Source organism: Sus scrofa, chromosome 14 (genome assembly GCF_054392235.1).
Source record: "Sus scrofa isolate SSC_HxYL_T2T_F1_AM1 chromosome 14, Sscrofa_HxYL_maternal_Yorkshire_Landrace_v2.0, whole genome shotgun sequence".
Taxonomy (NCBI): domain Eukaryota; kingdom Metazoa; phylum Chordata; class Mammalia; order Artiodactyla; family Suidae; genus Sus; species Sus scrofa.
In genome coordinates, this window is record NC_139396.1 from 71,480,859 (window position 1) to 71,496,054 (window position 15,196).

At 49.9% G+C, this 15,196-nt stretch overlaps 1 protein-coding gene across 5 annotated transcripts in view; it reads left to right on the top strand.

The window, feature by feature from the left end:
- YPEL1 (yippee like 1) overlaps positions 1 to 15,196 on the top strand; it is an 18,066-nt gene continuing 2,870 nt past the window's right edge. The window contains exons 1-5 of one of the 5 annotated variants that reach the window (XM_084994082.1): positions 1 to 177; positions 5,607 to 5,705; positions 11,526 to 11,808; positions 14,344 to 14,387; positions 14,577 to 14,685. In XM_084994082.1, the coding sequence (XP_084850208.1) occupies positions 11,692 to 11,808; positions 14,344 to 14,387; positions 14,577 to 14,685 (270 nt within the window). In that variant the 5' untranslated portion in view covers positions 1 to 177; positions 5,607 to 5,705; positions 11,526 to 11,691. Of the gene's footprint in view, positions 310 to 5,606; positions 5,706 to 11,525; positions 11,809 to 14,343; positions 14,388 to 14,576; positions 14,686 to 15,196 lie in introns of all 5 variants that reach the window. The other 4 variants (XM_084994085.1, XM_084994083.1, XM_003132989.5 and 1 more) reach the window with 4 other exon arrangements.

The window sequence follows — 15,196 nt, forward strand, 5'->3', positions numbered from 1 at the left end:
AAAACAAAGGGCAGGCGGCCCGCGGGCGGCGGCGGCGGGGATGTCTCGCGCGCGGCCCAGGCGCCAACCGCCGCAGCGCGTCCCGGGCCGCGCCGGGCCCTCCGGAGAGCCGCGCCCGCGCTGAGCGAGGCCGTGCCGATGGGCGCTGCGGGCCGGGGCGCGGACCGGCGGGCGGCCGTGAGTAGGGCGGGCCGGGGGTGCTCACCGGGCGTCGTTGGGCTGGTTGGAGGGCGGCGGGACCGGGAGCGTCTCCCCCGTTCTCTCTCCCCCTGACCCGGAGAAGGGATGGAAGGAGCTCCGCGCCCGATGGTAATAGGCTTTTCCCTCTAGAAAAAGGTCTCGACTGGGGAGGGAAATGAGGACAAAAGAGGCCTCCCGGCGAGTTCATGGCAAAGGGGGCGTTTCGAGTTCCCCACGTGAAGGTCGAGGCCGAAGTGAAACGCTCGCCTTCGTCCACCACTTGTGGCACCACCAGGGCTCTGTGGGTGCGAAGCTTGCACAGCCTAAGCTCCCCAAAACCGTGGTCCCTCCCCCGGGCCTGCCTCCTGCGGGCGCTGGAGCTCTAGGGAGGGAAGATGGGACGATGCCTCAGAGGAATCAGTGTCCCCGCCCCCGAGCTTTTTCTGTTCGGTTGCATTTTTTCTTCCTTTCTCGCCGCGAAACACACCCCTCAACCTGTTGTTTCCTTTACCAGGAATGGTACTCTTTCTACCTTCCAGTCCCTCTTTCTGCTAAACTACCTGAGCTTACCTCCTCTGGGGATCAGTTTCAGGTGTGTCACCTGCGCACGCTCCAGCCTCCCCCCTGCTCTAGGAGATGTGGCAGGAGTCTGCTCCATCCCCGTGTGGAGTTTTGTAATCCTTCCCTGCTTCCCCAAGCCCTGGCCGTGGGCTTTGGTCTGAGGGGTGCTAATTCTGAGCCTTTGGGCACCCCCTACCCACCGCCCTCCCCTTGCATCCCACGGAGCTAGAGTTATTCCACGGTGGGAACCCCTCATCCAGGACCTGGGGAATCCATGTCTTACCGCAGCTGTAGCACAGGGCCTGGCCTGATTGGGCAAATGATCTTAATTACCAATCTGATTAATAGTCTCTGATTTTTTATTTATTGGAGTATAGTTGACTTACTGTATTGCTATATTAGTTTCAGGTGTACAGTAAAGTGAATCAGATATTTAAATTTATTTTAGTCTTTTTTTAGGGCCACACCCCTGGCATATGGAGGTTCCCAGGCTAGGGGTCCAATCGGATCTGTAGCCGCCAGCCTATACCACAGCCACAGCGACGCGGGATTGGAGCGGCTTCTGACACCTACACTACAGCTCAAGGCAACGCCGGATCCTCAACTCACTGAGCAAGGCCAGGGGTCAAACCCATGTCCTCATGAATGATAGGTTCATTAACTGCTGAGCCACAAAGGGAACTCAGATATATCAATTTAGATATTCATTCTTTGTCCCCATAGTTTTTCTGACTTTAAATATTGGTTTTGTTTGTTTTTTTATTTCTTGGGCCGCTCCCGCGGCATGCGGAGGTGAGGTTCCCAGGCTAGGGGTCGAATCGGAGCTATAGCTGCTGGCCTACGCCAGAGCCACAGCAACGCAGGATCCGAGCCAAGTCTATAACCTACACCACAGGTCACGGCAACGCCGGATCCTTAACCCACTGAGCAAGGGCAGGGATCGAACCCGCAACCTCATGGTTCCTAGTCGGATTCGTTAACCACTGAGCCACGACGGGACTCCTTTAAATATTGTTTTGGAATAACTTTTGATCTAGATGAAAGTGGCAAAGATAGTACAGATAGTCCCAACGTTCCCCACACCCAGTGTCCCCATTGTGACTGCCCCACATTGCCATGGTGTGTTTGCCAAAACTAAAAACTGATAAAGATACATTCTTTAAACTCCAAGCAATATTTTTTCCACTTTTGAAGAACTAAAATTTATAAAACTCTTTATATTGAGAGCCGTGTTCCTGTCTGTCTGATTCCTACCTCCTCCACTAGGTTCCATCAGAACCCTCTGTCAGGGGGACAGTGGTGGGGGTGGAGGGAGCAAGGGACTTGTCATGGTGGTTTCAGTGTCTTTCTCTCCCTGGAAGACTGATGAGTGGAAAATAGTTTCAAAGGTACAGAAGCAGAAATCTTGCTTTAAAACCATTCATCTTTAACACTCTTCATTTGAGAATCACTTGGTTTTAACTCTTTAGAAAGTATTTAGATTTGCTAATCAGTGAAACCTCCAGGGAGTGAATGGAAATTTTGACAAGAGAATTGAGGGGAGGATGGAGAAAGTTCTGGGTTCTGGGGAAAGCAGTGTGAGTGGGATTCCGGAGAGAAGTCGAGAGGACGAGGTCCAGTTGACTGCTGGGTGACATCCCTCCTGTAATAGCACCAGGTCTGCTGAAAGCGTGTTGGAAGGCGATAGAAAAATGAAATCACGGAGCCAAGCTTCATCATACCTGGGAAGGGACCCCTGCTCTGGCACCTGCAGAGCCTCCGAACCAGGGTCCCCATGGGGTTTGTGAGGCATTGAGGCATCTTGCCAGCCCTTTGCCAAAGTGACAGCATCGTGACACCTGGTGTGATTCTCTGGGTCACCATAGGCCTTACCCCCATTTTACAGGTCCGGTACCCACTCAGCTCCTTCTCAGTCTTGTCCCTGCCAGGCCACCTGCTGGTTCCCATGTGGTGCCACCTGTCCTCCAAGCTTCTGCACACTGTCCCCCCACCCCCAGCATTAGCCCCCATCTGGCTCCTCTCTGTGTCTCAGGGCTTTCCCTTCCCTTGCTTCGAATGCTTGCTCTTGCCTCTTTCCTCCTGCTTCCAGTCCTCCAGTCTCGTCCCTACCCTTTAGGCTGAAAAGATGGCCGCACTGCCTGTGTCATTCCTGTACCTTTTCTCTTAGCAAGGAAGCAGGCAAAGGCTAGGATGTATCCTAGGGCCACGGCTGGGAAACTTAGTTACTAGTGGGAGAAATAAGAAAGAAGGTTTCACAGGTTCTTAGAAAAGAAAGGCTCAGCCCCAACCCAAGGCATTAATCAGCTATCTGGGAGAGGCGGCCGTGGGAGGAGTGATGGGTCCATAGCTGGGGAGCCAGGGCCAGGTGGGAGGCCATGAGTGTGGGCACTGCAGCTGAGGGCGCAGGAGGCAGCTGGTAGGAGGGAGGGGGCCTTCTAGCTCCTCCCAGCACATCCACAGGTCCAACAAAGCTGCAGTTTGTGAGACGTGGAAAAAAAGCTTTTCACCTTTAATTCAAGTAGGAAGGACGTGCCTGTGTGCTAAGGGAAGCTGGTACCACCAAAGGCAAATTGTATACCTGCCCTTTGATGAGAAGCCTTCCAGACCTCTCTGTGCCTGTGTGCGCATGTGCTATGTTTGTGTGTGTTTGTAGTCAGTACCTTACACTTGTTAAGATCTCAAGTTACCAAAACAGGAGTTCCCGTCATGGTTCAGGGGAAATGAATCTGACTAGTATTTATAAGGATGCAGGTTCAGTCCCTGGCCTTCCTCGGTGGGTTAAGGATCAAGCATTGCCATGAGCTGTGGTATAGGTTGCAGACACGGCTTGGATCTGGAGTGGCTATGGCTGTGGCGTAGGCCAGCAGCTATAGCTCCAATTCCACCCCTAGCCTGCGCACCTCCATATGCCATGGGTTTGGCCCTAAAAAACATGTATAAAATAAAGTTACCGAAATAGCTGGTGAGAAGGAGTTCGCCTTCCCAGAGCCTCCTGCCCAGTGAGGCCCCGCCTTGAAAACAGTTCTGATCCATTCCTCAGTGCCCTTGGCCAGACCTGCTTTGTTATTACAGGCAATACTGTAATAGCATTTTCCTGGTTACTTTGCACAAGTGCCAGTCAGCCTGGAGGGGGATCGGCCTGGGTCTGGGGGCCTGTGCCTGGGAGCACCAGTGGGTGCTACCAAATGGAAATATTGCCAGTGCCCTCACCAATGGGATTGTCAACTTTAAAAAATCATTGCCTCCAGTTCCCATCATGGCTCAGCAGAAAGGAATCTGACTAGCATTCATGAGACACTGGTTCGATCCCTGGCCCTGTTCAGTGGATTAAGGATCTGGCACGGCCGTGAGCTGTGGTGTGGGTCACAGATGCAGCTTGGACCCCTCGTTACTCTGGCTGTGACTGTGGCATAGGCCAGTGGCTACAGCTCTCATTCGACCTCCACATGGGAACCTCCATATGCTATGGCTGCAGCCCTGAAAAGACAAGGAAAAAAAAAGTCATTGCCAGCCCACAGGTTCAGTGTGACTTTGGTTTGCAATGGTGGGCAATGCTTAAACCTGCTCACGTGTCTGCACTGGTCCAGGGTTTAGACTCTTGGCTTTGAATCCAGCTACACAGCTTCCTTTCTGGCTCTCTGGGCCTCCATTTCCCTGTCTGTGCAGTGGGACTAAGACCTCTCATCTCTTGTGGCTGCTGCTCTCATGTGATTCTCATTGCCAGTCTAAGCACCAGTCACCTGCTTAGACTAGGATGGTCTCTGTCTCGATGGTGATGGATGTCTGCGTGCCACCCGTCTGGGGCCCACTCTTCCTGCTGACATGGCAGCCTGCACAGGCAGCACTCTGCTTTTTGAGTTGTTTTCTTCTGCACTGGCCACGGCCCAAGGGAGCCCCTGCTTCCCTGCCCACCTGTGCCTCTACCCACCCCCCCCCCGCCCCCACCCATAGTGAGGTGACTAGGAGGACAAGGGAACCCGCACCCTCGGCCACCTCCACTCTGTGCCAGGAATGTCAGCTGCTGACTTCTGGTTTTCAGGCTTTGTCTTTAGAAGTGTGGTAACTGTACCATATGGACATGAGCCTGATTCACATTCTCTTAAAATAAACGTCCATGCTTATTTTAGGAGAGAAACTTCTGGAATCCAGAATATTGTCTTTGCTCCAAAACTTATCCCACACTCACATCTTTTTTTGGGGGGGGGGCGTTGTTGGCTGCTCCCCAAGCTCAGGGGACATCGTGACCCATGGGAGACAGGAGTCACGACGTGTTTGCCTTCCAGCTACTAAGATGGGTTCTGAGTCTTGGCCAGCCTTGTTGGAAGAGCCCACCTGTGTACTGGTTGCTGGAAAGCTTGGCCAGGACTTCCCTGCACCTCAGGAACATCCATTGTGAAAGCCTGGTTAACTCATGACCGGACGGGCTTCTTGGTGATGGAGATATAGGCCCGGCCCTACTTGGGAGGGGCAGTTATGGGGCGGAGACCAGGATGTGCAAGCAGGAGGCACCGCCTGACTTTGAAGGATGACTCTGGCTGCCGAGGATGGAAGAGCAGGCCATCCTGAGGGAAGAGCTGTCCAGGGAAGCCAGCAGGATGTGACCAGCATTCACGACATGGAGAAATTCAAAAGAAACAGAAGGCCCTTGGCAAATTTTAAACAGTGTTGTTCTGAGAGAGGTAACTCCAAGTTAGAAATTGGGGGTGGCCCCCACTCTCATTATGAGTGAGAGTGGTAGTGCCTGGTTAAGGCCTGGGCTATGTGAAGGGCCCTTTCTGCTGCCTCTGTTCCAGCTGCTCCAGGGGCCCAAGTCTGAGTCACTAGGGATAAAACAGTTTATTCATTTAAGGCACCTTTAACCACAGGGAGGAAAACTCAAGGTGAAGATAGTAAAAATATCACATGCTCGGATAAGAAGAACAAGCTCCTTCCTTCTTGCTCAGTAAGGCTGGTGGAACGAACAGGTGTGGATTCGAATGTGTCCGTGTGGATGGCAGGGGCCCCTTGGCCAAGCAGAGCTGGGGCCAGAGCTGGGCAGGATCCTCAGCTGGGTGGGGGCAGGTGGTTTCTGAGGTGATTCATATCCCCATCACCTCCCTGGAGCTTATCAAAAGTGAGAGGGAAGCCAGGACTCAAATTCATAAAGGACCCCAGAGGTCAGACAATGACGAGAACCTGATGAAATGCATTAGGGCTAATCTGACACCTTGTCCTTGAGTCTAAAGAAACCCAAGGGCAAAATTCAGGATTGGCACTACTGGGAAAAAAGTTTCAGGTTTGGGGACTTACCGATGGGGAATGTCTCATATGATCAGACTTATCCAGAAATACCTCCTCACTTGGTTGTGAAGAAACACACAGGCTTCCCTGGGGTGGCGGGGGGCAGACGTGCATCCCTGTGTGGGAGTTTCCTCCATGGCTGTCTTGCTGCTGCTGCTGTTCCTCATGTTGCGTTGGAAAGTGTGAGCTCTTTGTATTGTTCATGGTGAGCGATGGGATCCAATTGTGTTTTCCTTTTCCTATAGATACCCAGTTGTCCAGCACCCATTTTTGGAGAAAGCTGCTCTTTCCCAAGAGCTGTGCCTGGGCTGGGTCTGGGCTCCTTGATCAGCCTGAGCCAGGACCCCACCCTGTCTGGGTGCATCTAGGGGGCCTGACCTTCCCCAGCTGCCTTCTGGACAGCACGGGCTTTCTCCTGCTGCTTCCAGCCTTGACACAATGGGATTCAGGACATGCTGCCCCAGCACCCAGCTCCTTGCCTTACTGAGTATCTTAAGCTGAAGAAGTTTGATAAAATGGCAGAAGGGGGAGGTCAGAATGACCCTCTACCCTGAGCCGCCATAAAGCTCCCCTGTGAAGGGCCACCTGCCTCAGGCGGAGGGCAGGCGGGGGGGGGTTTGGGGTTGAGAAATCAGTATAAACAAATTTTCCTAGTTACTCCTTCAGTGTGGACCACCCCTGCCCATACCAGGGACCCCGAGAGTCAAGGAAATTTTTTCCTCCCCTGCAAACACCTCTAGAATAAGTTTAGACTCAAATCTCTCTGGCTGGCTGCCTCCCTGGCTCATTTGTACACAGCCTTCTGGATTTTGATTTGAATTGCCTTTAACAATTCCTTTGGGGGGGGAATTCATATATTTATAATATTTTCCAGTCCTGGTCGTGGTATAGCTCTCCATTTATTTAGGTCTTTATTAATGCCCCTCAGAGTTTTATAATGTTCTCTGAAAAGGTGTTTCAGATCTTTGAATTTGCTCTCAGATACTTTGCATTGTTGCACTGTTGTGTGAGAGTGGGTTCTTTAAAGCCCCTATTTCCTTCTCTTGCCTTACTGAGCTGGCTTGAACTTTCAGAATTGTGGAATGAAAGTGGTGGTATAGAGGCCATCATGGTTTATTCCTACATTTTTTTTTCTACAGTCGCACCTGCAGCACATGGAAGTTCCCCAGCTAGGGGTCGAATTGGAGCTGCAGCTGCCAGCCTGCACCACAGCCACAACAACATCATCTGTGACCATGCCACAGCTTGTGGCAGCACTGGGTCCTTTAACCACTGATCGAGCACAGGGATTGAACCTGCATCCTCATGGTACTGGTCAGGTTCTTAACCCTCTAAGCCACAACAGGAACTCTTGCATGGAGTATTTTTAAAAGTTGTGAATGGATGTTGAATTTTGTCAAAAGCTTTTCTATGTGTGTGTGTTTCTACTAAGACAAACAGAACAGTCAATGGTAAACTGTGTTAATCACATTTCTAATGTTAAATGATCTTGTATTCCAGTGATAAAATCACCTGAATTATATTGTACCATCCTTAAAATAGTGATAGATTTGTTTGGTCCTAGGATGTCTGCCTCTTGGTTTCTGAGAAGTACATTATAGTAAATTCCATTCCTGTGCCGCCCTGAAGGAGATGTGGTGTCAGGAGAACCTACTACATCAGATGGCTGGAGGGTGCTTCCTCTTTTTCTTTTCTGGAAGAGTTTGTGTCTAGAATGAGTCCTTCCTTGAAGTGCAGTGAGCTCTCCACCTGTAGGTGTGTGTTTGATATGTGTGTGTTGGGAGAAGAGGCTTTTCATGAGTGATTTGACTTCTTTAATGTTTATAACATTATACAGATTTTCTATCTCTTTTTTTTTTTTTTTAAATCTTTTTAGGGCCCACCCATGCCATATGGAGGTTCCCAGACTAGGGGTCGAATAGGAGCTGTAGCTGCCAGCCCATGCTACAGCCATAGCAACATGGGATCCGAGCCACATCTTCAACCTACACCCACAGCTCATGGCAATGCCAGATGCTTAACCCACTGAGTGAGGCCAGGGATCAAACCCACGTCCTTATGAATAGTTGGGTTCGTTAACTGCTGAGCCATTACAGGAACTCCTATATTTTCTTTGTCATGTTTTAAGTAGTTTTATTTATTTATTTATTTATTTTTTAACTTTGTGGGGCTGCACCCTCAGTGTATAGAGATTCCAAGGCTAGGGGTTGAATTGGAGCTATAGCTGTTGGCCTACAGCACAGCCACAGCAACGCAGTATCCAAGCTGTGTCTACTGCCTACACCACAGCTCACAGCAACACTGGATCCTTAACCCACTGAGCGAAGCCAGGGATTAAACCCACGTCCTCATGGGTACTAGTCAGGTTTGTTAACTGCTGAGCCACAACAGGAACTCCTACATTGATTTATTTTCCAGGAATTTATCTACGTTTTCAAACATATTGACCTAAATTGATCACAGCATCTCTTCCCCATGAGTCTTGCCCACAGAAGGTGCTCTGCATTGCATTTGAATTTCTGATGGCAGCTCAGGGTCATCATTCTTTTCCAAGAAAACAGCTTTGCCTTTTAATCCTCTCTATCGGATCTATGTTTTCCTTTTCTGTAATATTTTTTTTCCTATTTCTTTCTTTATATTTTCTTGGGGTTGTTTTACTGTTACTTCTCTAACTTTTTTTTTTGTCTTTTTTTTTTTTTGTCTTTTTTGCTATTTCTTGGGCAGCTGCCGCGGCATATGGAGGCTCCCAAACTAGGGGTCCAATCGGAGCTGTAGCCACCAGCCTACGCCAGAGCCGCAGCAACACGGGATCCGAGCCGAGTCTGCAACCTACACCACAGCTCACGGCAACGCCGGATCCTTAACCCACTGAGCAAGGGCAGGGACCGAACCCGCAACCTCATGGTTCCTAGTCAGATTCGTTAACCACTGCGCCACGACGGGAACTCCCCCCCTTTTTTTTTTTAATTCCTGTTTTGTTTGTTTTTTTTGTCTTTTTAGGGCTGCACCTATGGCATATGGAGGTTCCCAGGCTAGGGGTCAAATCAGAGCTGTAGTTGCCGGCCTACACAACAGTCACAGCAATGCCAGATCCAAACTCTGTCTGTAACCTACACCACAGCTCATGGCAACACCAGATCCTTAACCCACTGAGCCAGGCCAGGGATCGAGCCTGCATCATAGCGAATACTGGTCAGGTTCATAACTTGCTGAGCCACAGTGGAAACTCCCTAATTTCCATTATTCTTTAGACACATGTAGAAGTACATTTCCTAAATTCTAAACATTGGAGGATTTTTCTAGCTATGTTTTATTATTTCTAATTTAATTGTATTGTAGTCAAGAGAATATACTGTGATTTCTGTCCTTTAATCTGTTGATGTGTGCTGTGTGGTTGACTTTTGGATATGTCTGTGTTCACCGGACACTGTGGTTCTTAGATACAGTTTTCTACATGTCTTTTAGTTCCAGTTTCTTCATCATATTGTGCAAATCATGGGTATCTGCCCTGCTTTGTGTTGCCTATCTGTTACTGAAAGTTGCAGTAAAATATATACTATATATTTATATACTATGTTTTATACATGCAAATATATATTATGTGTTTATATTTGCTAAGTATACTGTAAATACATACATTTTTGACACATATTTTGAGACTTATGTTATCAAGTGATAAGATTTATACTTGCTATTTATCTCCCTGCTATTTTTATCTAATAAAGTTTTTCCCTTAAATGTAATTCCCTAAGGGAAATATTAATTAATATAGTGTTACCTTACTTATGTATTATATATTTTTCTATCCTTTTGCTACCTTAACTTTATGTGATTTTTTTTTTTTACTTTTTATGGCCATATCTGTGGCATATGGAGGTTCCTGGGCTGGGGTCAAATCTGAGATGCAAACTGCTGGCCTGCGCCACAGCCACAGCAATGTGGGATCTGAGGTGCATCTGTGACCTATGCTGCAGCTTGCAATAATGCCAGATCCTTAATCCACTGATCAAGGCCAGGGGTCGAACTCACATCCTCATGGAGACAATGTTGGGTTCTTATTCCACTAAGCCACAATAGGAACTCCTGATTTGTTTGTTTTTTGTTTTTTTAGGGCCACACCCACGGCATATGGAGGTTCCCAGGCTAGGGGTCTAATCAGAGCTGTAACCGCTGGCTTACTCCACAGCCACAGCAACACTGGATCTGAGCTGTGTCTGCAACCTACACCACAGCTCACGGCAACGCCGGATCCTTAACGCACTGAGCGAGGCCAGGGATCAAACCTCATGGTTCCTAGTCGGATTCGTTTCCGCTGCACCACGAGGGGAACAGCATCCCCCCATTATAATTTCTCGAAGATTAATACTTTATCCATCACATACATTTGTAAATGGCCCGGTGCTTTCAGTCACTAATTCCACGATTTGGGACAAGATATATTCAGTGCTGCTGGCCTCACTCAGATGGGAATCTTTTTTTTTTTTTTAATTTTATTTATTTTATTTATTTATTTTTGTCTTTTTAGGGCCGCAGCCACGGCATATGGAGGTTCCCAGGCTAGGGGTCAAATCAGAGCTGTAGCCTCCAGCCTATGCCACAGCCACAGCAACATTAGATCCGAGTCGCATCTGTGACCTACACCACAGTTCATGGCAACACTGGATCCTTAACCCACTGATGGAGGCCAGGGATCGAACCCACAACCTCATGGTTCCTAGGTGGATTCATTTCCACTGCACCATGACAGGAACTCCTTATTTTATTTTTTTATATGATTTTTATTTTTTTCATTACAGCTGGTTTACAGTATTCTGTCAATTTTCTACTGTGCAGCATGGTAGAAAATTGACAGTTATACATACATGTATACATTCTTTTTTCTCACATTATCCTGCTCCATCATAAGTGACTAGATATAGGTCCCAGTGCTACACAGCAGTATCTCATTGCTTACAGATGGGAATCTTGTTGGCTGCTGTTCCTTTCACATTTCCTGAAACCACACATGATATTAGATGTATTTGATCAGATGTTTTCTCAAATTGTGTATGTGTAAAGGTCATCTACCTGCCACTTCCAACTAAATTTAGAATGGTTAAGTCATGATTAGGTATTAGCATTGTTTTTATGTACAATCAGTATTAAAGAATTAGGTCTTGGAGTTCCCTTTGTGGCTCAGTGGTAACGAACCCAACTAATATGCATGAGGATGCAGGTTCAATCCCTGGCCTCACTCAGTGGGTTAAGGATCTGGCCTCTCTGTGAGCTGTGGTGTAGGTTGAAGACATGGCTCCGATCCAGTGTTGCTGTGACTGTGGTGTAGGCTGGCAGCTGCAGCTCTGATTCAACCCCTAGTGGCCCTAAAAAGCAAAAAAATAAAAGAATTAGGTCTTGAACCTGTAGGCCTGCCCTTCCCTGTTCTTCACAGCACACACATTCTAAACACACCTCCTTCCATGTTTCATTATCCCATAACCCACTGCCCTGTGTTGATCTGCTGACAGGTTGTGGCGTTTTTCTCTCACCCCAGCGGTGTGGACAGAGCCACACACCCTCTGACCAACAACGGCTCTTGCGTGCGTGCTGCAGTGTTTCTTCTGTCAGAGAGCCCAGCAGAGCTGCAGTTCCTCCCGTGCCAGCCCTGAGCTGAGCGAGGCGTGTCCAGTGGAGATGGTGAAGATGACAAAGTCCAAAACTTTCCAAGCCTACCTGCCAAATTGCCATCGAACGTACAGCTGTGTCCACTGCAGAGCCCATCTGGCCAATCACGACGAGCTGATCTCCAAGGCAAGTGGTCTGGCCAGGCCCTGAGCCCGAGTAGCAGATGCACCCCGACAGCCCTGGACCACCTTCGTGTGCTGTGCTGTTGGAGGGTGTGTGTGAGCAGGTGCGGCTGGTCTTTGCCTAGTGGGGAGTTTTGGAAGCTGGACCTAAAATTAATGTAAAACCAGAGGACATTGTCAGAACCGAGGAAGCCTGGAAAATCTGTGGAAATAGTTTAGTGATAGAGGATGAAGAAATTTTAAAAACTCAGAATGGTTAAGAAGGCAGGCAGCTGCGGTGGGGTAATGGGACCTTACAGGAAGGTGGCTGGGATGGGAGCTCCAATGCAGCCACTGCAAGGCGGCCTCTGGATGTGGAAAGAGCAGGATTTGTCCTCATTGCTTTGAGCTCAATTAGCAGTTTGTCATGTTTATAACCAACCACTTGGGAACATTTGAAATGGTCCCAACACAGTGGAGCGTTAATGTTCCCTCAGGGGTCTGCCTCTCTGGGCCCAGTGAGCCTTCTACTCCTTTGAAAACAAAGTCTATCAGGAAGTTTCTAGACTCTCTGCTTAGGCTTCTTGTTTCAGGTGGTTAGAAAAACATTTATCTCCTCGCTCAGTGACAAGGTAATAGGGAGAAGCTGTTGTCCATCATCTTAAGTAACAACTCTCAGACAAGTCATCCTCTGGGCCACTGTCACTCCTCTTGCGGCCCCGTTGGCCCAGAAGCCTCAGGTGGGAAGGGCAGTCTCTCGGGCACAGTGTCTGAGGCAGAGCTGCGCCAGGGCCGTGAGCAGATTGGGGTGGGGTTCGTCATTAGTGGCCAAAGGAAACGCAAGCTGCTTTCAAAGGAGCCCAGCTCTGGTGGGCTGTAATCCAGAGCAGAGGCCTGCCAGGTAGAGGCTGGCCTGATGTCATAGGAGGGTTTCAGGATGGAGCTTGCCAGAGGCTGGGCCTGGCATTGCAGCTGGGGAGGAAATGACTGCTCTCCTCCCTTGCACTGCTCTCCCGTAACCCAGCTTGTGAGGCTGGGCTTCACAAGCTTCTGGGTCTCCATTGCACTAACAGGTGATCCAGCCCAGGGAGCCTCTGGCTGCTGCTGAGCTGTGCACTATGCAGACTGTCCACAGGTCCTGCCAGCCACACCCACTCATGCATGGTTCTGGGGGATTGTAGCTGTGCTTATCCATTGATATATCGACTGTGGCTACTTTTGTGCTCGGGTCAGGCTGGCCCAAGTCTGAACCACAGATCAGATCAGGTTACCAAGCCCTGTTGAAAAAAGAGGGACTTGCTGAATAGGTGGGGGAGTTGGAAAATCAGGCTGGAAAATTGAAGGCTGAGGAGGATGATTCTTTGTCAGATTGGACATCAAACATTCCTAAGCCTCAAAAGCCACTTGAGGGAAGGCTGCTTCCAAATCTGAGCGCTGATTCTTAAACCAAAGTACTGCTGGCCTGAGGCCAGGTTCTAGGCTGCAGTGAAGAGGCCCTGAGGTCAGGACTTGAAATGCAGGCTTCACTTCTGCTCCGGTGAGATGTGGACAGAGGGTCAGCTGGAGCTCTGCCCTCCTTAACTGTGGCTGTGTCCATGATGTGAAGACAGGACCTGCCATTTCCTCCTCACCCCACAGCCATTCCTGAGTTCTCATGGTTGGCGGTTTGGTGTGTAATGTCTGTTTTTGTCATTTCACAGCTGGCAGTGTTTTACAGCTGTCTTTGCACACCCACTCGCAACCTATCTGTCCCTGTCCCCGATTTGTCCTGATCTTCCTCTCTTGCTACTTCCTGCCTTTGATCTAGTGGCTCTTTCTGGCACATTCTCCTCAGCAGTGGGCTTGCTGGGTCTCTGCATGTGCCCTTTGCAGGTGGAGACTATCTCCTTTGCCCCAGGCGGCTTTGATCACAGCCTATGAGCTCGGCCTGCGTGACAGGCAAAAACCAAAGGTGCATGTTTGGTTTACATTTCTCAGATTATCTCTGAGGTCTCTCTGTCCCATTTGGTCACTTGAGCCTGGCAACCCCATCTGGTGTGGCCCCTGGTTCCTATGGCCATGAAATCTGGAATTGGCCAGAGTGTCAAGGGGGCACAAATGTCCTCTGCTGCCTCCTTGGTCATCTCAAGAGTGTGTGAATGTGCTGAGAGCTTTCCTCAAAGAAAGGAGTCGTCTTGGGCTGACTTAAAATTTTCAATGGAGGAGTTCCCTCGTGGGTCAGCTGGTTAAGGATCTGGTGTTGTCACTGCTTTGGCACAGGTTTGGTCCCTAGCCCAGGAACTTGCTGTTTACTGTGGCCAAAAAACCAAAAAATTTCAAATGGAAAAGAATGGAAACCTCCCCTTGGCCTTAATCTCTGACAGATGGTGGTGCATCCCATCCTGGCAGAGCCCTGGGGCCCCATCAGGGGAGCACTGATGCTCACTGGTCCTGCCAGGCAGCCCCCACTCACATCGAGGTCATAGGCCTGACACGTAGCTCCTCCACTTTCAACCCAAAATGCAAAACTTGGCATCACTTTAATCCCCACAATGGCCTAAAACCCCCTTTTCCTTTGCAGTCCTTTCAGGGGAGTCAGGGCCGAGCCTACCTCTTCAATTCTGTGTGAGTATTGCTGCTCCTGCTCCCCCTGCGGGCGGATGGGACTTCTCAGGTGACAGCAGGACCAAGGGCACCTCCCCACAGCCCCCCAAACCCTGGGACATATGGGAGCTGGGCAGGGAGGGATACTCAGGAAGGATACCGCTGCGGGCCCAGAGGCAATGGCAGGTCCCAGCACCTCCCTCCCCACAGGGTGAATGTGGGTTGCGGCCCTGCGGAGGAGCGGGTCCTTCTCACCGGCCTGCACGCCGTGGCGGACATCTACTGCGAGAACTGCAAGACCACACTTGGGTGGAAATATGTGAGTTGCCCGGTCAGGGGAACAAACACCATGCAAACAACATGCCAAGGGGTGATGGGAACTGCTGAGGGTACCTGCACCAGGGCAGGGAGGCTAGTGCAGTGAAGGTGACTCTGCAGTCACTCTCGCAGCAGACTCCTCTGCAGCACGTGGACCCCTACCAGGGACCTGCCTGGGGTCCTGTGTCCCCTACCCCAAACTCTAGCACTGGGGGCCTCGTTATGGGAATTGTCTCTGCAGCCAATGTGTGCCACCCCGCCAAGGGCCTCCTCTATCAGGTGTGACCCCAGAGGCCTTACTCCCCTTTACCCTGAGCTCTGCTCCCCCGACCATGGCCAGTGCTTGTAGCAAGCTTGCATTGATAGTTCCCTACAAGTTTAACTGTCACTCAGAGTCCAGGTAGATCTGTGCTGCCCTCGGGCGGGTCACTGAGACAGCCCTGGTCCGCAAGGCACAGGGAGCCTGTGGGGAGACGTGGTACTACAATTGTTTTCTGGGCAGATGGGACTGA